This window comes from Molossus molossus, unplaced genomic scaffold (genome assembly GCF_014108415.1).
Source record: "Molossus molossus isolate mMolMol1 unplaced genomic scaffold, mMolMol1.p scaffold_m16_p_21, whole genome shotgun sequence".
In the NCBI taxonomy this organism is placed as follows: domain Eukaryota; kingdom Metazoa; phylum Chordata; class Mammalia; order Chiroptera; family Molossidae; genus Molossus; species Molossus molossus.
Window position 1 is genome coordinate 38,006,129 of NW_023425357.1, and position 24,660 is coordinate 38,030,788.

Genomic DNA, 24,660 nt, shown 5'->3' on the forward strand with positions numbered 1-24,660 from the left:
TGCCCCCGTTTCTCCACATTCCCTCCCCTTCCCAGGCTTGTCCCTGAGCAATAAATCCCACCACCGAGTCCTCTGGGATTGGAGAGTCCCTTTTAAACTGCAAGTTGCACTGACCACCTTGTCCAGAACTGGAGCTTCCCCTGTTTGCCAGACACTGTGGCAGGTTCTGGGTCAAGCTTTGGGTCCTTCCTTTCTCTAAACCTCTAAGCTTCCCTATAACATTGGGTGGTATTTCCATTAGCCCTCTTCCAGAGTAGGGGACTGAGGCCTAGAGAGGTGAAGTGACTTGCCCTAGATCGGCTAGCCAGCTAGTGAGGGATTCACTCACAGTTTGTGTCACTCCACACTGTGCTCTTTACCACTTTCCCTGGGGCTGGGAGCAAGTGGGTCCCATGGGTGCTGGGGTCTAGGAGCCTTGGGGGAGGGCAAGGGCAAGACTGGCAGGCCAAATCCCTGGCCCAGGAAAAGCCAGAGCCTTAAAGGGGGAGTGGGAAGTTTTGGCACTAACCTGTGGCATGAAGACAGACAGACTCATAGATACCAGCTGGCTTACCTTGGAACCAAGTCTGAGGCCTTGCCTCCCACCCTCTCATTCTCTTCATTGCTTCTTCCTTCTGACCAGGGCTCTTTGTTTTTAATCCTCAACGGAGCATATTTTTACATGTATCTTCAGACAGACTGGGAAGAGGAGGGAGAGAGAGAAACATTGATGTGAGAGACACATCAACTGGTTGCCACCTGTACAACCCCAACCGGGGCCGGGGACGACCGCAATCGAGGTACATGCCCTTGGCTTGAATCGAACCTAAGACTCTTTGGTCTGTGGGCCTCTGTTCTAACCATTGAGCTAAACCGGCTAGGACTGTCCAGGACTCTTTGCCTGTTCCTGTGCAGCCCACTGTTTGTCCCTCCTTTCCTTGCCTCCTCATTACTTTTGGCACACATGCTGGGAGCTCAGGCCCCTCATCCTGTACCCAACCTCATTGCTGGCCTTGGCCCAGCATTTTTCCACCCTCCAGCCATGGTCCTTGCTGTGCCCTCCACCTGGTACATCCTTTGTCTTCCATACACTGGCTCCAGCCAGCCCAATCTGATTCATCTTAGGATGTGGCCTTGTGCCAAAGCTAGGGATAGTCTCTGGCTAGGCCTCAGCAGACAGTTTTGGCAAGACAAACAGATGGGTGGATGGGAAGACAGGACGTGATCCCCAAAAAGGGCCCAATAGGCATTATAGGGCCATTTGTAGAATGTCTGCTGGTTTGACCTTGACCAGAAGAGACTATTTCAGGCCCTACGCTTGGTTGACCTTATGAAGGATTCTGCCATTCTGTCTGCCTGACTCTCCTACATCTCTGTGGCTGTCTTAATCAGTTTCCCTCTCCTAGGCCCTGAACCCCACTCTCCAGGAAGAGTTACCGAGGTTAATTGACAACTTTCAAGGTAAGTCAGTGATTTCTCTGACCCAGGAGCTGGAAGGAGTCCTTAATAGAAATTTGACCCTTAGGTGTGGACAGGGTACTCATGATAGAGATGCAAAGGGTGGCCTCAAGATCAGGAAGTGACAGAGAATGCAACATTGTTAAGGCCCCTGGTCTCCAAACCAGAAATGTCATCTTTAGACCAAGATGAAGGCTTGCTTCCATGAGCCCTGCAACCTCTGTTCATCTTGCAGAGGAGCCTGCCACCCTTCTCCTGGGGGAGTTGCAATACCCTCAGGACCTGGGGATGGGCCCAAATGTGTTTACTTCATTGACTCACTTCCCCCTCAGGGCTTTTCTGTATTTATTTGTAGTATTAAAAAATAGAATTGGAATTATTTGTATAGTTATACATCCAGTTTCATCTGTACAGCAACCCTAGGGGGATTTTCACCCCATTTTATAGATGAGGAAAGCAAGGCTCAGAGAAGTTCAGTTATGGTGCATAGTGAGTGACAAAACAAGGATGAAAACTCAAGGCTGCTAAGCCCCTTATTCAACATGTCTAAAATCATGCGAGAGGGAGGAAGAGGATTTTAAATTTGATTGTCATTTGAGTATATATGTTTTGCATGTATATGCCAGACTCTGGTGGGAGTTAAGAGTAGCTAGGGAGAAAATTAGCCTCCAAGGAGGAGACTGGGAGATCAGAAGGGTGGTGGAAAGTGAGAAATAATGGTGAGAGAGACACTCTGTACTGCCAACTCCTTTCAAAAGAATTAAAGTGTGTATAGTTGACTCTTGAACAACATGGGTTTGAACTGTGCAGGTCCATTTATACATGACTTTTTTTCAATAAATACATTTAGTACTATAAATGTATTTTTTCTTTCTTATGATTTTTCTTAGTAACATTTTTTTCTCTAGCTTACTTGATTGTAAGAATATAGTATATGATACATATAACATACAAAATATGTGTTAATAGACTCTGTTATCTGTAAAACTTCTGGCCAACAGTAGGCTATGAGTAGTTAAGTTTTAGGGCAGTCAAAAGTTATATGTGGCATTTCAACTGCATGAGTGGGGAGTGGCATCACTAATCCACCCATTGTTCAAAAGTCAACTGTATATTACTCCTTTAACAACCAAATAAAAGTTGATCTAATTCTTTTCTTCCTGCAGCCTAACTTAAGCAATTTTCTCCCAGTGCTGGAGTGCTGGGAACTCAGGAAGATGAGAGGAGCCAATGGAGTCTGTCTGTCTCAGGTGAAGCCCCAGTTGCCCAGGCAGCCCATTCAGGTCAACTTAGGAAAGCCTGTGCCCTCATTCAGGCGCCTCCTGTCTCAATTACGTGCTGTCTTTAAAGCTGAATTGATTTCACTGCTCTGGAGTTTACTCTTTGGTCTCACTGGCGTCAGTGACTCCTGGATTTCGCTGTTTCTGGAGGAGGGGGAGCATGAGAATGTGAGGGCTATGATGAAGGCCTAGGGAGGAGAGCAGGAGCAGCTACCATAGCCACATCTCATTCATCAAGCAACTTTGACCTGATCTCACTTTCCCTCTTGAAGGTACAATGTCTTTGCTCTTTAAGGTGATGAGGGGGTCATCCCTACCCTGTCTACTTCATGGGCATCCCTGTGAGCATTGGTTGTAAAAATAGATGTCCAATGCTGCACCAATAGGCAGAATCATGCCTGCTCTTCATAGTATATTATGCACAGGACCAAGAGGGCAGACTAGAAGCCCTATGGCCTAGAGATTCTAAGATCAGAATTATTGTGTCTTGTATTTAAAAAAAAAAACATTTCCACTCCACGAATGTGTGGGGATGTGTACATGGAGTGGGATGGAATGAACCTGAGCTGTGGACTCAGACAGAACTGGGCTTGGCTTCCAGCATCACTGGCAGTGTGACCTGGGGCAAGTTGCTTCACCTCTCTGAGTTTGTTTTCTCATTTGTAAAATGGGAATCGAGAGTCTAGAGGGCTAATAGTATGGTCAAGTAAAGTGATGCCTTGAGATTCCTGGTACCAAAAATGTATTCCTCAGACCTTAGGACTTCTGTTCTTTTCCCCTTTCCTTACCTTGTTGGGCACATTTAAAACCCCAAACATTCATTTTTAAATTACAGTAATGTGGCAACTATTCATTGCAGAAAAGTTGGAAGAATCAGAAAAGCATATAGTAGAAAATTTAAACAACTGTTATTTGTGACTCAAGAATCAGGGCTGTTAACATTTTGGTGACCATCCTGCCTGCTTTTTTGATATGTATTAGTAGTACTCAAAAAACAATCAGAATCACATGTATAGCTTTGTGACCAGTTTTTGTGTTTTTCCCCTTACCTAATGCCCCATGGTTAGCATTCTCCTGTTTGGTCAGCCTTGGAACACTTGACACTTAATAATTGCACAATGCTTTAGTGTATGGGTTATTTCTAGTTTTCACTATTGTAAATAGCACAGCAGTGAACATCCATATTTATACATCTTTGTGTGTGTCTGATGATTTCCTTGGGATAAACTGGTAGAAGTGAAATAACCATATCAGATGATACACTGCCATTAAGGCATTTAAAAATGTAGGAAGTGCCCTGGCTGGTTTGGCTCAGCGGTTAGAGTGTTGGCCTGCGGTCCAAAGAGACCCGGGTTCAGTTCCCACTAAGGGCGTGTACCTCGGTTGCAGTTTGTCCCCGGCCCTGGTTGGTCGTGCGGGTGGCAGCCAATTGATGTGTCCCTTTCACGTCGATGTTTCTCTCTCTCTCTCTTGCTCTCTCTCCCTCCCACTGTATCTGAACAAAAAATGGAAAAATGTCCTTGGGTAAAATAAATAAATAAATAAATAATAAAAATGTAGAAAGCATGGTGAAAGTAGTTTCATAAATGTATTCTTTCATTGAACAAGCATTTGTTGAAGACTTATTAGATGCCAAGTGCTGGGCCAGGTATGGGTGATACAACTGTGAACATTGTAGACCCACAGCTGTCTCAGGGGAGAGGTGGGAAAGAGAGGCAAATAACTGGCTAATGAGAACCAGGGTGAGAAGGGCTAAGATGGGCAAGGGCAGTCAGGGAGGGTTAGTGGCTGAGGCCTGAGAGAGTGTCCTAGGTTGTGGCTGATTCTTCCTGGTTAGTTTCCCATAGATTAAAAGCTCTTCTAGGGCAGAGCTAGCCCCATACTTTCTGGGAGCTCAAGAATCCAGCCTCCACCAGCTGGAACCAACATTGATGGGTAACAAAATAGACCTGAGCCCAGCTGGTGTGGCTCAATGGATTGAGTGTCATCCCATGGACTGAGAGCTCTTGGTTCAATTCCCTGTCCATGCACATGCTCGGGTTGCAGGCTTGATCCCCAGTAGGGGGCATGCAGGAAGCAGCCGATTGATGTTTCTCTCTCATATCAGTGTTTCTATCTCTCCTTTACTCTCTTTCTATAAAATCAATAAAAACATATTTTCAAAAACAACAGACCTGAGCTGGGTCTGGCCAGATCTGTTGGGGTGTTTATTTCTAATCCCTACACCACCTCTTAATAGCTGTGAGACTTTGGCATTTTACTCACCCTCTAAGCCTCTGTTGTCTGTGAACCAGGGTGAGCAACAGTGTCTGTTCATTCAGTAAGCACAAATGAGTACAAATGAGCACAAAATGAGGTGATGCACATCAAGGGCCTTCCTGACATCCAAGTGCTCAGTAATGTGGTTATGTGGCTCAATTTTCCATTTGTTCAGTGGGAGATTGGCCTAGATCAGAGGTTCTCAAACTTGACCATGCATCAGAATCACCTAGAGGGCTTGTTAAAACCATCTCCTGGACCTAACCCCAGAGTTTCTGATTCAGCAGGTCTGTGATGGGGCCTGAGGATTTGCATTTCTAACAAATTCCCAGGTGATGTTGATGCTGCTGGTGCAGGACACACTTAGAAAACCAGTGGCTTAAATGAATGCAGCCATGGTTTCATGTTCTGATGCCCGATTCTTCATCCTCCACAATAGAAAAGACTCACTAATGGGCCTTGAGTTCCCAGATGGCAGGGTTTGTGTCAGATCAATCCCCACAGCTCCAGCACAGGCACTTTTACATGCTATTATGGGTTGAATTGTATTCTTCAAAAGTTGTTAAAGCCTTGACCCCTAGTACTTGTGAATGTGATCTTATTTAGAAGTAGGGTTTTGGAGATGTATTCAAGTTAAGATGAGGTCATTAGGGTAAGCCTTAATCCAATATGACTGATATCCTTGTAAGAACAGAAGGGCAGATAGAAACATGAGGGGAGAATGCCATGTGACAATGGAGGCAGCAATTAAAGCACTGCAGCTGTAAGCCAAGGATTACCAACAAACAAGCAGAAGCTAGGAGGCAAGGGAGGATTCTTTTCTTCTGGCTTTAGTGGGAGTATACTGCTCATACCTTGATTTCAGACTTCTAGCTTTCAGAACTGTGAGACAATACATTTCTGTATTTTTCAGCCACCCGGTTTGTGGTACCTTGTTATGGCAGTCCTAGGAGACTATTATATTGAGACATTTAACCTTTTTTTTTTTTTTTTTTTTTTTTTTTTTACAGATACCACCAATACAAACTTTTCAAGATAATTTTTTTCATAGGCATTATGACTGCCCCTGCCCCCACACCAAATTTGGGGATGTTTTCTCTCATGCAGTGCATGACTGAACTGAACATAAGAGGCTAAGCAGAGAACTCTCACCTGTCACCTTTTGATCTTTACACATTCCCTAGGCATATTTTATTATCCCTTATAGTTCACCTGTCCAACCGGAGAAGGAAATGTGACAGCATAAGCACATGATGTGCTGAGAGAGCCTCATGACTCTGTTTCCCATCAGTTGTTCCATAGGTGGTGGGTAGGGGCCAGGGAAGTCATGAGGGTGTGCCCGGACCCTGATCCCAGAGACAGCATCCAGGGAGAACTGCATCCATCATTACTAAAGAATTACTGTCAAATTGTGTCCCCTCCCCTGTCCTTACCCCACGGTAGATTGGGCGTGGGAATTTGTGTACACTGTCACCTTATTTCAGGCAATTATTAACCTGAAGGTGGCTGTAGGGACTTAGTGGGAAGGAATCCTGATCTCCCAGCCTCTTCTCCTTTCCTTTCTTATAGAGTAACGCATTTTCTTGCCACCCATCCTCTTACTGAAAGTGATTCTTTTCAGAAAGCAAAGGGCTTTGAATTCCTCCTTATTTGTTTGTTCATGGTCCTCACAACCTAGCCCCGGCAGTCTCTCAAGCCTCCTCTGACCATTGCCTACCTTTCATCTAACTCCCCACCACACCAAACTTCCTTTAGTTCCTCCAGCCTGCCATGCCTTCTCTGCCTCCCTGGAATGACACCTGCTGTTCCTTTTGCTTAAAACATTCTTTTTTTTTTTATCCTTACCAGAGGATATTTTTTCATTTTTTGTTCAGATAGAGTGGGAGGGAAAGAGAAGAAGAGAGAGAGAGAGAGAGAGAGAGAGAGAGAGAGAGAGAAACATCGCTGTGAAAGGGACACATCGAGTGGCTGCCACCCACACGACCCAACCAGGGCCGGGGACAAACTGCAACTGAGGTACATGCCCTTAGTGGGAACCGAACCCGGGTCTCTCTGAACCGCAGGTTGAAGCTCTAACCGCTGAGCCAAAACGGCCAGGGCAAAAAATTCTTCCTTGCCCACACCACATAAAACATTCCTGGAGAGGGCGAGTGGGGTTCCTCTGTGCACCTCTCAGCTCCCCTGCTTCCCTGTGTCTATAGAAGGGCCACATTTTCTAGTAAGTACTTGTTTACTGTTCCTCTCCCCTCTTGAGGCTGTGACCTCCCCAACAACAGGGCCCGGGTCTTATTCGTCCTTGGTCTTTGTACCTGCAGTTGGGAGCAGCTAGCTTTGTAGTTAGAAACAGGCCCTCAAAGTGGGCTTGTTGCGTGAGATGATGGGTGAAATGGGTAAATAATCATCATCATATTAATGAAAGTTATTAGGACAGGATTTTTTGAGAGTCTGGCTCTGTATTCAAAATCTCATTTAATTCTAATAAAATCCTGCGACGAAGACCCATCTATCCCCATTGCACAGATGAATAAACGAAGGATTTGAGAAGAGCGGATCTCACAACTAGTAAGTGGTTAAAATCCAAATCGGCCTGATTCCAAAGTCCGAATCCCCCACAATCACCGCACGTAGAAAATCACCGAATGGTTGTCTAGTGGGGCTGGCACAAGGAGGGAACACCTGATCGCCAACTCCAGCCCAGGTGCTGGCTGTGGTGGCAGACCGCTCCCCCGCCCCCCCCGCCCCCCCGCCCCCCCCGCCCCCCCGCCCCCCCGCCCCCCCGCCCCCCCCGCCCCCCCGCCCCCCCCGCCCCCCCGCCCCCCCCCCCGCCCGGCCCGCCCCGCCCCTGCATATCGCGACGCATGCGCAGTCCAGTGGCGGCGCCCCCTGCGGGCGGTAATAAGCGGAGGACACTTAGTGCGCCTGCGCCCTGGTGGAGGTGGTGGCAGTTTCCGCAGGGCAGTGGCTCTTCGCACGGTTGTCGCGGCTATGGCGCACCGGGGGAAGCTGCTAAAGGAGCAGAAGTATGACCGGCAGCTGAGGTTAGCTAGGGCTCACCAAGCCGGGCGGGCGGGACAGTGAACTCTGCGTCCGTGCCAGGCCTAAGCTAGCGAGCGGCACGCTCGGGCCTCTCTCAGGCCTACCGCCGGACTGGGCTGGGCTCGGGAGCCGGGGCTCGGGAGCCGGCACTCGGGACTCCGGCCTAGGGCCGGGGCTCTCCTTCAGGGTCCACGTTATCAACCCGTAGGGCGCGCCCGCCCCCCAAGCAGTGTGTTGTTTGAGGTGCGCGGTCCCAGCGTCAGCCGTTGTCACCAGGGAGGCTGCCGGCCCCGCCTTTTTGCGCTCAGGCTCCAAGTTTGGCAGAATGGGAGCGATACTGAGTATTAGGTATTGTTCTAAGGTAGCACTGTCTAATGGAAATATAATGCTAGTCTCGTATGAGCCACGTGTGTCGTTATACGTTTTCTAGTAGTCACATGAAAAAGAAAAAGAAACAGGTGAATTTGTTCTAATAATACAGTTTGCTTAACCCAATATATCCAAGATATTACCATTTCAATAGATAATCAATATGAAGAGTTTTTAGAGATATTTCACTTTTTTTTTTTTCATATTGTCCTCCAAATCTGTCATTTTACACTGTATAGCACATCTCCATTCGGACAAGCCTCATGTCTATTACTCAGTAGCCACATGTGGCTAATGGGTACCTTAATGAACACTACAGGTTAGCCCATCAGGTAGGTCCTTGGTTTTTTTTCTCTTTACCCCCGTATTCCTTCTATGTGGTAAGACAGTGGAAGTAACACAGCTGCTTGGCTCTCCTTTCTGAAGCCTCCAAGCCAGAAGTTACAGTATATCCCTAAGGACTGGAACCACCATTTGCACCTACAACTGAATGCTGTCTTAGAGGCTTTAGGCACTCAGTTCTGAGAGCAGCCTTAAAGGCAGACATTCTCTACTTTATAGGTGGGAAAACTGAGTCTCGGAGAAGTTAGGTAGCTAGCTCAGTCTCCCTTGTGTTTGAGCCAGGATGTAAACTCAGGCTCTTCTGGCCTTTTCAGAGCTGGTACTAAGTCATATCATTCTGCTCCAGAGCTTATGGGGAAAGAAGCAAGGTGGCAGAGCTCTTGTAACCATCTCATGTTCTCTTGTAAATTCTTGGTGTTCCTTGTGTTTTGAATGCAGATGTAACCATATGTGACAGAACTGAGAAGACATTTTTGGTTACTAAGTAACTGGAACAAAAGTTTCTGCTGAGTTCAGTCCATTTATAATATAAACTGGTTGATTTTGAAGTGTCAGAAGGAAGTAGTTAGAAGCACAGATGTACAGCCAGCCAGCAGTCAACAAGGCCCTGCTTTCCTTAGACCAATAAGAGTGGAGAGGATTGATTTCTTGTTTGAGCCCTTTCTTGTAACGTTACCTAGAGATGCACCAGTGATCTTTTTTTTATTGATTCGAGAGAGAGAGGAAGGAAGAGAGAGAGAGAAACATCGATTGACCACCTCCTGCATGCCCCCCGCTAGGGACCAGGCCCACAACCTGGCCATATGCCCTGATCAGGAATTGAACTGGCGACCTCTTGGTGCCATGGGTTGACGCTTAACCACTGAGACACACCAGCTAGGTGCACCAGCGATCTCTTAGGCTCACTCTCCAGCTACCCAGGCATCTATCAACCAAATATGTCGAGTGTCTTCTGTGTGCCCTAATTTCACAGGAAAACCTGATGTTTCCAGTCTTCTGGTTCTAGGTTTTTCCTCCATTCATTTGGTAACTGTTCATTGATCACTTACCCTGGACCAGGCATTGTGCCAGGCATTGGGACCACAATGGTAGATATAGGGAGTGAACTGGGCACTTTCGGAGCTTAGAATGGAATGAAAAGATGGATGTTCAGCAAATAAAAAACCAAATGAGCCCTGGCCAGTTTGGCTCAGCGGTTAGAGCGTCGGCCTGCGGTCCGGAGAGACCCGGGTTCGGTTCCCGCTAAGGGCACGTACTTCGGTTGCAGTTTGTCCCCGGCCCTGGTTGGTCGTGCGGGTGGCAGCCACTCGATGTGTCCCTTCACGTCGATGTTTCTCTCTCTCTCTCCCTCCCACTCTATCTGTACAAAAAATGGAAAAATATCCTCGGGTGAGGATAAAAAAAAAAAAAACCAAATGAGTCCTGGCCAGTTTGGCTCAGCAGTTAGAACGTTGGCCCATGAACCAATGAGTTGTGGGTTCAATTCCAGTGAAGGCCACTTACCTCAGTTGCAGTTCATCCCTGGCCCTGGTTGGGTCATGTGGGGGCATCCAGTCGATGTGGCTCTATTACATCGATGTTTCTGTCTCTCTCTCCCCCTCCCTCCCACTCTATCTGATGATAAATGGAAAAGTATCCTCTAGTGAGGAATAAAATATATATATATACACACACCAAATGAGGCATTCATAGTTGTATGTTGGAGGACATACTGGCTACAGGATAAGGGAATCTGCTTTAGATCAGGTGACAGAGAAGGCACATTAAAGTATCTGTCCTCCAGGCTATGGCATTTTTCTAATGATTTGGGTTCTCCCTATACTACTTTTTTTTTTTTTTTTAATCCTCACCTGAGCATATTTTTTCCACTTTTTGTTCAGATAGTGTGTGTGTGGTGGTGGGGGGGGGGAGAGAAACATCGACATGAAAGGGACACATCGAGTAGTTGCCTCCCGCATGCCCCAACCAGGGCCGGGGACAAACTGCAACCGAGGTACGTGCCCTTAGCAGGAACCGAAACCGGGTCTCTTGGGGCCGCAGGCCGACACTCTAACCACTGAACCAAACCAGCCAGGGCTCTCCCTATACTTATAGTGATAAGAAAAGGTAAATTAGTTAATGAACTTTCTGGATGAAAATTAGGTTGGCTCAGATGCCATGATTTATGTGTGATCATGTACCGTGCCCTGTTAATGATATGCCTGTGTGAATCAGGTTATAATATATATTTCTAATCCTTTTTACATCTTTGTGTTTGTTAATGCATTTATTAATCATGCTATTAGCATGTTCATTGGATATTTTAAAGCACTCTGTAGAAGTCAGAGCGAGGCTTTTCAGATGATATTCAGTTTTCTTGGTAAAGCTTTTCTTACTCTTACAGATGTCACAGTGATAAGTCCTATGTCAAGATCTTATTTATTTTTTTCTTTATTGATGTTAGAGAGAGAGAGGAAGGGAGAGGAAAAAGAGATGGAAACATCAATGAGAGAAAACATTGATTGGCCGCCTTCTGCACACCCCCCACTGGGGATCAGGCCCACAACCTGGGCATGTGGGTTGACACTCAACCCCTGAGCCACACTGGCCAGGCCTATGTCAACATCTTAAATATACTGGATCCATGTAACTTAAGGAGAAATTAAATGAAGAACAGAATCGGTTTTAAATCTAAGGCACTTTTTTTTATCCTCACCTGAGGACACTTTTCCATTTTTTGTTCAGATAGAGTGGGAGGGAGAGAGAGAGAAACATCGATGGGAAAGGGACACATCGAGTGGTTGCCACCTGCACGACCCAACCAGGGCCAGGGACAAACTGCAACCGAGATACGTGCCCTTAGCGGGAACCGAACCCAGGTCTCTCTGGACCGCAGGCTGATGGTCTAACCGCTGAGCCAACCTGGCCAGGGCAATGTTAATGAATATATTTAAAGACTTTCTGTTCAGTAAGTTGTCTTGCTTGAAGAGAGTAATAGACAGGAAGTTGAATGACCAAGTTTCTACTTTTTTTTTTATATCCTCACCCAAGGACATTTTTCCATTTTTTGTTCAGATAGAGTGGGAAGGAGAGAGAGAGAAAGAAACATCGATGTGGAAGGGACACATTGAGTGGCTGCCACCCACTTGACCCATCCAGGGCTGGGGACAAACTGCAACCGAGGTACGTGCCCTTAGCGGGAACTGAACCCCGGGTCTCTCCAGACTGCAGGCCGACGCTTCAACTGCTGAGCTAAACTGGCCAGGGCCCAAGTTTCTACTTTTGATTTGATCCCCTATCTATCCATGCAAGGTATCAATCTTAATCTTAGCCATATGTTACACAGCTGTATAATCCCCGTAACACCTCCTGCTATTCCTGTTTTACATATTTGCCATAGTTATCACATCAGTTATTCTATGCAGGAACACTATTTATTAAAACAATTTTTTTTTCTTTTTATTGATTTCTAGAGAGAGAGGAAAGGAGAGGAGAGAGAGAGAGAAACATCAATGAGCGAGAACATCAATTGGCTGCCTGCTGCATGTCCCCCACTGGGAATTGGGCCCACAGCCTGGGCATGTGCCCTGACCAGGAATCAAACAGGTGACCGTTTGGTGCATGAGTTGATGCTCAGCCACTGAGCCACACTGGCCAGGCTATGCAGGAACACTTTAAAGATCAAAGATTGTCATTCAGCCCTGGCTGGTTTTGCTCAATGGTTAGAGCTTCGGCCTGAGGACCAGAGAGTCCCAGGTCCAGTTCCCACTAAGGGCATGTACCTCAGTTGCAGTTTGTCCCTGGCCCTGGTTGGGGTGGTGTGGGTGGTAGCCACTCTGTGTGTCTCTGTCACATCCATGTTTCTCCCTCTCTCTTCTTCCCTCTCTCCCTCCTGCTCTGTCTGAAGATAAATGCAAAAATGTCCTTAGGTAAGGATAAAAAAAAAAAAAAAAAAGATCGCTATTCAAAAAAGAAAGTTGTATTTTTGTGAAATTTTTTAAAATATTGAAATTGTATTTTGTTTTGTAGGTTGTGGGGTGATCATGGGCAAGAGGCTTTAGAATCTGCCCATGTTTGCCTAATAAATGCAACAGCCACAGGAACTGAAATCCTTAAAAACTTGATACTTCCAGGTAATGTTGATTTGTGGTTATAAATTTACTTCTTTAAGGTTTGAACTAGAAATATATATTCTTGGCTGATTCTGTTTTGTCTCCCAGGTATTGGTTCATTTACAATTATTGATGGAAATCAGGTCAGCGGAGAAGATGCTGGAAATAAGTATGTTCTGTTTTCAAATATGTGCATGTTAGGGAAGACAGTGTACTGTCATGGGAGAGTGAGGCCTAAATCCTAGCTTCACCTCACTCAGGGTGACTTGACTCTCAGGTGGACATAATCTCTATGTTTAGGAGTATGATGAGGGTGAAGGAGTTAATATAGGTCAAATGCTAGCACAGTGACCGGCAAATACGCCATTAATAAAAGATACCCATCATTACTGTCCTTTTTGTTGTTATTAATGCAAAGGTGTAGTCATTATTTCTTTAATTATGAAATTTGGACACTTCCTAGGTCCTGGTATTGATTCCTAGATGTTAGTATATAATTAACAATACTTGTGTATTTGGATTATATGAATAATAAAATTTACTTCTTATCTGTGATGTCTTCTAAGCTTAGTCCAGGTATATCTCTCTTTCTACTACACTGTCTCCATAAAAATGCTGTTTTAAAGATGGCCTGTATATCATTCTTTAAAGATGATCATAGTTAGCCCTGGCCGGTTTGGCTCAGCGGTTAGAGCGTCGGCCTGCGGTCCTGAGAGACCCGGGTTCGGTTCCCGCTAAGGGCGCGTACCTCGGTTGCAGTTTGTCCCCAGCCCTGGTCGGTTGTGCGGGTGGCAGCCACTCGATGTGTCCCTTTCACATCAATGTTTCTCTCTCTCTCTCTCTGTTCCTCTCTCTCCCTCCCACTCTACCTGAACAAAAAATGGAAAAATGTCCTTGGGTGAGGATAAAAAAAATAAAATAAAAAATAAAGATGATCATATTTAGATGTTCAGAGCATTTCAAGCTTGCCTTTTCAGGGTCTTGGAGTCTGGGATATCTCATTATATATGTCAGTATACAGCAGCAATGAATAAATACAAGGAAAATCAGAATTTGGTTCATACTGAGCTTTTTTTTTTTTTTAAATGTATTACAGGTGTCCACCTTTTTTTCCCTATTGACCCCCTCCTTCCCAATCTCTCCCCTCTCTCCTGCCTTCCCCACACTATTGTCGGTGTCCATTGGTTATGCATATATGCTTAGAAGTTCTTTGGTTTATCTCATCCCCCCCCTTCCCTTTGAGGTTCATCAGTCTAACAACCAATTTGTACTTCTTAATTCCTTCATCTTCCTCACCCATCCCCCAGCACCCATTTGGCAAGCAACAAAAAGTTCTCTGTATCTATGAGTCTGTTTCTGTTCTGCTTGCTCATTTTGTTTATAGACTCAATTGTTGATAGATATATATAAATTGTCATTTTATTGTTCATATTTTTGTTCTCCTTCAAGAAGATCCTTCAACATTTCATATAATACTGGCTTGGTGGTGATGAACTCCTTTAGCTTTTTCTTGTCTGGGAAACTCTTGGTATGTCAATCGATTCTAAATGATAGCTTTGCAGGATTGAGTAATCTTGGTTGTAGGTCATTGTTTTTCATCACTTTGAATATCTCTTGCCACTCCTTTCTGGCCTGCAAAGTTTCTTCTGAGAAATCAGCTGACAGTCTTATGGGAGCTCCTTTGTAGGTAATGAATTGCTTTTCTCTTGCTGCTTTTAAGATTCTCTCTTTGTATTTAACCTTCAGCCTTTTGATGATGATGTGTCTTGGTGTGGACCTCTTTGGGTTCATCTTGTTTGGGACTCTGTGTGCTTCTTAGACTTGTATGTCTGTTTCCTTCATCAAGTTAGGGAAGTTTTCTGTCATTATTGTTTCAAATAGGTTTTCAATTTCTTGTCCTCGCTCTTCTCCTTCTGGTACCCGCATGATGCGGAATATTAGTATGCTTAAAGTTGTCCCAGAGGTTCCTTACACTATCCTCATTTTTTTGGATTCTTTTTTTTTTTTTTTTTTTTTTGCTGTTCTGCTTGGGTGTTTTTGCTTCCTTATATTCCAAATTGATGGTTTGCTTCTTGGCTTTACCTACTCTATTATTGATTCACTGTAAATTATCCTTTATTTCAGTTATTCCTTCATTTCTGACTGGTCCTTTTTAATGTGCTTGATGTTCTCACTAAGTTTCTTGGAGGTCTCCTTAAGTTCCTTGAATGTCTCACCAAGTTCCTTGAGCAACCTTATAACCAGTGTTTTGAACTCTGCATCTGATTGATTGCTTATCTGTATTTTGTTTAATTTTTTTCCTGGAGTTTTGTTCTTTTCTTTCATTTGGGACATGTTTCTTTGTCTCCTCATTTTGGCTGCTTCCCTGTGATTGTTTTTATGTATTAGGTAGAGTTGCTGTGTCTCCTAGGCTTCATAGGGTGGCCTATTGTTGTAGGTGTCCTGTAGGATCCAGTGGCACGGCCTCCCTGATCACCCCTGCTGGGCCCTCGAGGTGCACCCCTAGTGTGGACTGTACATCCTTCTGTTGTAATTGAGTCTTGATTGCTGTTGGCACGTCAGTGGCTGTGCCCACTAACCACTGGCCTCTGCTACTTTGGAGGATCAGCTGTGTAGGGGCCTACCACACAGAGCAAGACTTACTTCATCAGGGCTCTGGTACCCACTGAGTATGCTCATTGAGTGTGTCAGTTGTGGAGGTGGTTGGGTGGTGGTGTTTCGATGTGGTCAGAAGCTGTCCACTGGGTGTGCTGGCTCTGTGGCCAGGTCAGCCACTGCCTGTGTTCTATCCAGGGCCACCTGGCATAAGCTACAAAGTGATCTGCAGATGGTTGTTTCTTGTGCTGGGCTTGGAGGTGTCCAGGAGAAGCCAGGTTGTGAACCAAGGCTGATTGGTTCTAGTGCCAGGCCTGGGGCCACTTTATGAGAGGTATGGGGCTCGCTGAGACCAGATGCTACTTGTTTGAGAGATTTTAGGAAACAAGCAGGTTTCAAGACAGGCCAATCCTATGGTAAAGCCTTTGGAAACAGCTTGGTTGGGCCTGACAGTTGGGTGGAGCAGTGCCTCAGGGAATCAGCAGGGCAGGGCAAACAGTGTGAGCCAGGTTGCTGGAGTTCCAGATAGGGCAGTTGCAAGGAAGAGCTTACCAAAAGAACATAAGCCTCTGCCAGCACGTCTGTCCAGAAGAAAGCTGCCCCTCCAGCCCTCATCCTGAGGCCAAACAGCCCATCTGTTCCCTGTATGTTTCTGGTGCCCCTCAAGCTGCCTCCCCTCTGAGCTCAGAGGGAGCAAGTCTAAGTAAGTCCATGCATGGGCCCTTTAAGAGGATCTGCCTACATCTCCCGCAGCCGCAGCCTCCCTCAGCCTCAGTTCCCACTGGTTTTTCCAGCCAGAAGTTATGGGAACTTCTCTTCCTGGCACTGGAACCCTGAGCTGGGTGCCTGGTGTGGGATGGGGACCCCTTGCTCCTCAGGGAGGATTTTCCCAGCTGAGGTGTCCCTCCTGATTTTTATCTGCCACATGTAGGTGTGGGACCAGCCTATCTGTGCCTCCGGCCCTCCTATCAATCTTGATGCGGCTGCTTCTTTAATTTCGTATTTGTAGTACTTCCATTCACTCGATTTCAGGAGGTTCTGAATGATGGTTGTGTTGTAGTTTAGTTGTAATTTTGATGTGGTTGTGGGAGGAGGCAATATACCAAATTTACCTATGCTGCCATCTTGACCGGAAGTTGTCAAGGATCCATACTGAGCTTTGATACATGACATAGCCTTTTTATTGGTGTCTGTAAAGAAAAAGTTCTTGCCTGGTGGCTGTGGCTCAGTGGTTGAGCGTCGACCCATGCAACAAGAGGTCACTGGTTTGATTCCCAGTCAGGGCACATGCCCAGGTTGTGGGCCTGATCCCCGGTGGGGGGCATGCAGGAGGCAGCCAGTGGATGTTCTCTCTCATCGACGTTTCTAACTCTCTTTCCCTCTCCCTCTCTCTCTTTCAAATCAATAAAGAAAAGAAAAGAAAAAAAAAAAGAAAAAGCCCTATTACTTTTGCTTACTTGGTTGCTTAGAGCAGGATGTGATAAGAATAAGGTTCTTTTTTCTTTCTTTTTTTATTAATCCTCACCCGAGGATACTTGTTTTCATTTATATTTTCTGATAGAGTGGGAGGGAGGGAGAGAGAGACAGACATCGATATGAGAGAGACATATTGGCTGGTTGCCTCCCGCCTGATCCCGACCAGGTCCGGGGTCTTAACCACAATTGAGATACATGCCCTTGACCGGAATCAAACCCATGACTCTTTGGCTTGTGGGCTGATGCTCGACCGCTTAGCCAAACCGGCCAGGGCTAAGGTTTCTTTTTCTTATGGAGCAACTGAACTTGTACCAGAACATAGCACCCTGACTGATCAGTGGCCTCAGATCTGGGCCCTGGGATATGAAAAGGGTATGTGTGGGAAGAACCCTGAATGGATCTGTTGTAGTTACCTGCAAAAGCAAACAGTTTAATACAGCATTTCTCACATGTGGCCTGTGGAGCATTGGTTCTGGGGAATGTTAACTGCTAAATGGGCAAAGGGATTCCATGGTCAAATGGAGTTAAGCATTTCTTTAATATGAGACTTTACTATCATGTGTATTATGTATCTTATGAATTTCCATGAGGGAAATATATGGTGTTTCCTAAATTTTTTAAAGCCAGGGGACACTTTTCTCTCAGAGCATCTTGTGAAATTCATATTTTATGCTACATACTTCGGCAAACATTGATTAGTTTGTCTTTGATTACAAGTTTCATCCAGTTTTCTTCCTCCAGGAAGACTGTTACAATCTGTATTAAAAGTATAGTTTGTTTTATAATATGAATGAAATATACATGGGATTGCAAATAATCTTTCCTTTATATAGTCAAAGACGCCCTTAATTTTTTTTTTTTTTTGGTCTATTTTAGTTTTTTCCTTCAAAGAAGCAGTATCGGCAAGGTAAACAATCATTTTGTTATAGAATATAGTTGAGTTTAAGCATTTAATGATGCTACTATATTTTGATTTCTTGAAAAAGCTTTGACTTGCCCTGGCCAGTTTTGCTCAGCGGTTAGAGCATCGGCCTGCGGTCCGGAGAGACCCAGGTTTGGTTCCCGCTAAGGGCACGTACTTCGGTTGCAGTTTGTCCCCGGCCCTGGTTGGTCATGCGGGTGGCAGCCACTCGATGTGTCCCTTCACATCGATGTTTCTCTCTCTCTCCCTCCCACTCTATCTGTACAAAAAATGGAAAAATATCCTCGGGTGAGGATAAAAAAAAAAAAAAAAAAAAAGAAAAAGCTTTGACTTTAAAAGAGCTTATTATTTCTCTGAGAAAAAAGGTAAATTAGCTTTTTTTTCTGATCTTGTAAATTTTATATGCTTGGTAGTTTAAGAACATAGAAGTAATGTGTCCTTTTTATTTTATTTATTTATTTAAAATTCTCATTTGAGGATATTTTTTCCATTGATTTTTTTTTTTTTTTAAGAGAGAGTGATGGGAGGGAGGGGGAGAGAGAAACATCAGTGTGAAAGAGACATATCAATTGGTTACCTCCCACACGTGCCCCAGCCAGGGCTGGGGATCGAACCTGCAGCCTAAGTATGTGCCCTTAACTGGGAATTGAACCCGAGGCCCTTTGGTACAGACCCTTTGGTCTCCAGGCTGATGCTCTAACCATGGAGCCAAACCAGCCAAGGCAGTGTATCCTTTTTATTCTGTATTCTTTATTAAAGCTAAATTTTGAGTGATGTTAATGTTCAGAAAAAAGAGAATTTTGTTTAACAGGATTTCTAACTAAGAGCCAAAATATCTTTTATTTTTGTATTTCATATCAAAAATCTTACAAAGCCATATTAATCAACTTGGTACAGTATTCTGAGTGGAAATGATTGACCTCGCGTACAGTATTGTAAATTGATCCAGAATATCCCTGCCTGATGTCTGGGGTTTTCTGATCAGTTGCTTAATCAGAAAGTAATGAATTCATGTAAGAACTCTGAATAATGATGATTTAACTCTGTTCTAAGTAGCATTCTGGTTGAGTCTCAATTTAAGCACTATGAAAAGCAGAGTTGTCATATCTATGCATGAAATTTGGGTAATTTTATAGTTTGTTTTCTTGGTCTGTTAGTTGAAAGGTTATATTTTAACTAAATTTTTTCTAATTCAAGTCAAATGCTTTGTTTTCAAAAAGAACCGAGCTCAAGCTGCCATGGAACTCTTACAAGAATTAAATAATGATGTCTCTGGGAGTTTTGTGGAAGAGGTATATGTGTTTATACATTATTATTTCTGTGCAGAAATTTTATTTTTTAATAACTCAAAGCCCCAGGAATTTATAATTTTGAATCTTTGTGTACTATGTTTAGTTGAGAGTTGAATTACTTTAACATTGGGAGTCTAGCATGTTGCCTCATTTGTTCTAAATATCTTAACTGTTTCTGCCATGTTTAATATGATTATGAACTTGTTGGATTCTTTTTCCCCTGTCCTATTTAGAGTCCAGAAAACCTTCTAGACAATGATCCTTCATTTTTCTGTAGGTTTACCATTGTGATTGCAACTCAGCTTCCTGAAAGGTAAAGTTTTATGTTAATTTGGTTTTAATTGAATCTCTTAATTAGATTTGCATAGTTTTGCTTTCTCTGTAGAGTCTATGGTTTTAAAAATTTCTAAATTCTATAGAAACCTTTAATTGGAAGCACTATGAATCTTAAGCATCAAAAAGAAAGGAAAGCCCTGGACAGTTTGCTCAGCGGTTAGAGCGTTAGCCTGCGCAACCAGAGAGACCTGGGTTCGGTTCCCGCTAAGGGCACGTACCTTGGTTGCAGTTTGTCCCAGGCCCTGGTTGGGTTGTGTGGGTGGCAGCCACTCGATGTGTCTTTCACTTCGATGTTTCTCTCTCTCTTCCTCTCTCTCCCCATCCTACTCCATCTGAGCAAAAACAAACAAAAAAAAAGAGAGAGGAAAGAAAAGTATTGGATACAAAATAAAAAAAATACATATATATATTTAGAGCAGTTAAACACTGGTTATTTTTAGTGAAAGAAAAGTAGTTAGAATTAATTATGGGGAATATTTGGGGGTGTATGCAAGGATACATACATTTTATAAATGTTTTTCTTTTTATTTTTATGGAAATGTTTAGGAAGTGTCTTTTTTTTTAATCCTCACCCAAGGATATTTTTCCATCAATTTTTAGACAGAGTGGAAGGGAGGGAAGGAGAGAGAGTGAGAAACATTGATGTGAGAGACACACATTGATTAGTTGCCTCCTGTACGACCCTGACCAGGGCTGAGGATTGAACCTGCAACCCAGGTATGTGCCCTTGACAGGGAATCCAACCGAGACTCTTTCGTCTATGGGCCAGCACTCTAACCGCTGAGCCAAACCGGCCAGTGCTAGGAAGTATCTTTAATAGCATTCTTCTTTATACAAAAGTCGAGGCTTTCATATTCGTCTAGTCCAAAAAATATGCTTTCTTTGAAACTGCAGTCTTGTGGAATTGCTTGCTTTTTAGTATATCTTCGACATGCTTATAATGCATTTTGCATTTATAATTTAGTAAGAAAGTTGCTTTGTTTTAAGGTGTTTTCATGTTTGGCATATATTAATTTGCTTATATCCTTATTTATATTGCCTTCCTTTACAGTACATTACTACATTTAGCAGATGTCCTCTGGAATTCCGAAATCCCTTTTTTGATATGTAGGACATATGGACTAGTTGGTTATATGAGGATCATTATAAAAGAACATCCAGGTAAAATTGTTGAACATATGGGCTTGCTTTAGCTATGATTTTATAATCGTGACAATTTAGAAAGTCAATTTTAAATTACAAAGTAAATTTGTACCAGTAACCGGGTTATAGGTTCAAAGTGTCCATTATAATTAGTAGGCTTTAATCTGGCATTTTCTTTACTTAGCATTATAGGAGAATTCAAAGAAAGAGATAACAGTTTATTAGGAGGCCTAGCTGCTGTGCAAGTATCTAAGGTTTTTTGCCTCTTAACCCACATAGGGCATGTGTGTATGGCTGCTTACAGATCACACTGACACCTAGAGATCACCCCAGCTTTTCCCCACCAATCTTTTATTTCATTCTCATACAGGCCTTAGACTCCCCCAGTTCAGGTACTATTCTGCAAAACAAGTGAGGCATTTACCTAACTGCTGTTCCAAGGAAAAAGTGTTATAGGAGACCAAAGTCATTCATAGGCAGGCTTGCGATAACTCCAGGCTGATGCTAGTCCTTTACTTACAAAATTTTAATCTTAAATGATCATAACATTTTCATTCAGTACTTATACATTGCTCTAAGCCTGGCAGTCTGCTAGTGCAATGATAGCCATTGGCATTGGTAGCAACACTGTGTAGTAGTATCCGCTTAGCAGTTAGAAAATGGCTTGTGAGGATAAGCTTTTGGCAGGTGGTGCTGGGCCATTTAAGACTTGTGAGTGGGCCCTGGCCGGTTTGGCTCAGCGGTTAGAGCGTTGACCTGCGGTCTGGAGAGACCTGGGTTCGGTTCCCGCTAAGGGCACGTACCTCGGTTGCGGTTTGTCCCCGGCCCTGGTTGGGTTGTGCGGGTGGCAACCACTCGATGTGTCCCTTTCACGTCGATGTTTCTCTCTCTCTCTCTCCCTCCCACTCTATCTGAACAAAATATCGAAAAATGTCCTCGGGTGAGGATTAAAAAAAAAAAAAAAAAAAAAAGACTTGTGAGTGGGAGAGTGATGGTAAACATTTTAAGTGGATCACTGAAGCTGAGTGGATAATGAATGGGTTTGAAGGGGCAAAGATTGGAGGTAAGGGTTGCTGTTAGGAGATTTCCAGTGATTTAGGTGAGAGAGAGTGAGCGAGCAAGCCCCTGAATGCCGATGTTATAAGGGTAGGAAAGAGGGAATAAATGATAATGAAGGTTAACATTGCTAGCTTTGTGCCTATCTTTATGTGGATTATTTCATTTAACCTTTCTAAAATCCTTATAAGATAGATGATATATTATCTGCTTTTTATAGATGAGGATGCTGAAGCACAGAGAGATAAGTTATTTGCCTAAGGTCACACAGCTACCAAGTAACAGAAATGAGCCTTAGCTTTAAAGACTCACTGGAAGTCCGCACTTTTCTGTACTCCCATATGTGGAGAGCTGTATATGAAGTGACATCAGGATGTGGGGAGTGACTAATGTTGGGTCAAGGAAGGAAGAAGTCAAGAATGACCATCAGGTTTCTAGGGAAGGAGTTTAGGTAGATGGTGATGCTGTTAATTGAAGATGACAGGAGTTAAGAGTAGGTTGTTAGGAGTAAGAGTAAGAAAGAGTATCTGAACACACATTTTATCAAATTAAAAAAAAATTTGTTTTCCTTTATTGATTTTAGAGAGAGGAAGTGAGAGGGAGAGAGAGAGAAACATCGATGAGAGAACATAGATTGGCTGCCTCCTGCATGCCTTCCACTGGGGATCAGGCTAACAACCTGGTCATGTGTCCTGACCAGGAATCGAACCGGAGACCTCTTGGTGCATGGGTCGATGCTCAACCACTGAGCCAAACTGGCCAGGCCACTTTATCAATTTTTATCTTTTCCAATTAAAATTCTGCTCTAAAAGAAGCTTGGAGCCCTGGCTGGTTTGGCTCAGTGGTTGGAACGTTGGCCTGCGGACCAGAGAGTCCCAGGTTCGGTTCCCACTAGGGGCATGTACCAAAAAAAAAGAACCTTGGTTTTACTTTTATTAAAACTGTAGCTCATTTACAAGTTGTGCTTTTAGTAAAATGTATATATAAATGTAAATTTACCTCAGTAGTGAACAAAACAATAAAAAAAACTACTGTAGGCCCTATGACCATTTAAAATGTATAGATTTCATAAATTCTTGTAATGTAGTATATTGCCAGCAGTATTACTAAAGAAGTAAGTTTATCTTTTGGGTTATTTATTTCACAGTAATAGAATCTCATCCAGATAATGCATTAGAGGATCTACGACTGGATAAGCCCTTTCCTGAACTGAGAGAACATTTTCGGTCTTATGATTTGGATCATATGGACAAAAGGGTTGGTAGTGTGTGTGACCTTCCACTTACAGATAGACTAAAAACAAATTTTTTTTTTTTTACCTAAGGTTTTTGAAGTACACCAATGTGAGAAAATACTATAAACCTCCATAGTCCTGTCATCCAGATGACATAGTAGCAACATTGTACCTACTTTGTTTTAAATAAATCTTTTTTCTCCAAAATTTACAAAACCTTTTTATTGAAGAAAAAGTACCTTAACTGAACATGTCTGTGTAATTAACACCCAGGTCAAGAAATTGGAAGTTAACATATTCCTCTTCATGACCCTTTCCTAAACAAATTGATGTGCTTTTTTCTTTTTTTTAAAGAAATATCTTTTTATTGATTTTTTTTTTTAGAGAGGAAGGCAGAGAGAGAGAGAAACATCGATGTGAAAGAGATACATCCATCGGCTGCTTCCTGCATGCCCCCTACTGGGGATTGAGCCCTAAACCTGGGTATGTGCCCTGACCAGGAATGGAACCAGGACCTCTCAGTCTGTGGAATGACACTCAATCCACTTAGCCACACCAGCTGGGCCAAATAGATGTGCTTTTTTAAAAAAAGTTTTTTTTTCTTTATTGATTTTAGAGAAAGAGAAACATCAGGGAGAGAGAACATTGATCGACCACCTCCTACTTGCCCCGCACTGGGGATTTGCCCTACAACCTGGGCATGACCGGGCATTAAACCAGCAACCTCTTGGTGCATAGGTTGATGCTCAACCACTGAACCACTCTGGCCAAGCCAAATAGATGTGCTTTTTAAAATAGTTTGAATTTGGGGTGTGTTTGTTGAAATTGATTTTTCTTGAAACTTATTTTTAGTGTTTGAGAATTACCAAGGCAACTACATATTTTGGTATGAAAATAATGACATTTAAAACACACCATATAATTTAAGGAGTGTGTATATTTTTTCCTACTTACATATTAATTAAAATGCAGATATTTGGTTCCTCAGAAAACACAGAGAGGATCTTTCTATAGTCCAGGATTGGGATCTGAAATCAAGAGATATGAGTTTTATTTTTGGGTGGCAGTGTCTGAGACTATTTACTTGGTGGTAAAATGGGGACAATCATAGAACATACCTGCCATATTAGGGTCAAATTGGACACTGTCCCTAAAAAAATTTTGTGAAGCAATTTTTGTTAACCCAGTTCATTTTCCTTCATTCATTATTTGATATATACTGGGAATTGATCATAAATGTTGTTTAATTTGTTGAAAATGATACGGGGTAGTGAGGAATAAATATTAACTAATTAATGTTAACTAATACTGATTTTTTTTTTCCTCTCAATTTTAGGACCATAGCCACACTCCATGGATTGTGATCATAGCTAAATATTTAGCACAGTGGTATAGTGAAGTATGTCTTTAAAAAAAAAAGAAATTCCATATGTGACTGTATTTTCAATTTACAATATTATATGGGATTTCACTGGAGGGGGTGGGAGATTAATTTTTTTTCCTCGTGTGGTTTAGAATAGGTGGGTGCTTTTCAGTTAAAATCTAGCAGTTCCTCTTTTTGATACTGATATTTTTATTAACAAAATGAAATTTGAATAAATGTCATCCTGAAACTGGCAGTGGGGAATGAATGTAGAGAAATGGCCCACAGTTTCTGTTTATCAGATTAGCCTCTGATTTCACTGGGGTGTATATTTACTGATGAAATCTCATGTGGATGGGAGAATGGGGGAAACTATGGGCTCTTAATTTTCATATTTTGAGTTTTTATAACTAGGTTTTTAAATGTTTT

At 43.2% G+C, this 24,660-nt stretch overlaps 1 protein-coding gene across 3 annotated transcripts in view; it reads left to right on the forward strand.

The window, feature by feature from the left end:
• The first annotated feature begins 7,894 nt into the window (after positions 1-7,894).
• Positions 7,895-24,660, forward strand: part of NAE1 (NEDD8 activating enzyme E1 subunit 1) — a 33,487-nt gene continuing 16,721 nt past the window's right edge. The window contains exons 1-9 of one of the 3 annotated variants that reach the window (XM_036274417.1): positions 7,895-8,014; positions 12,732-12,835; positions 12,923-12,983; positions 17,762-17,792; positions 19,028-19,099; positions 19,333-19,412; positions 20,487-20,596; positions 22,782-22,891; positions 24,205-24,267. In XM_036274417.1, the coding sequence (XP_036130310.1) occupies positions 7,962-8,014; positions 12,732-12,835; positions 12,923-12,983; positions 17,762-17,792; positions 19,028-19,099; positions 19,333-19,412; positions 20,487-20,596; positions 22,782-22,891; positions 24,205-24,267 (684 nt within the window). In that variant the 5' untranslated portion in view covers positions 7,895-7,961. Of the gene's footprint in view, positions 8,015-12,729; positions 12,836-12,922; positions 12,984-17,761; positions 17,793-19,027; positions 19,100-19,332; positions 19,413-20,486; positions 20,597-22,781; positions 22,892-24,204; positions 24,268-24,660 lie in introns of those variants that run through there. The other 2 variants (XM_036274418.1, XM_036274419.1) reach the window with 2 other exon arrangements.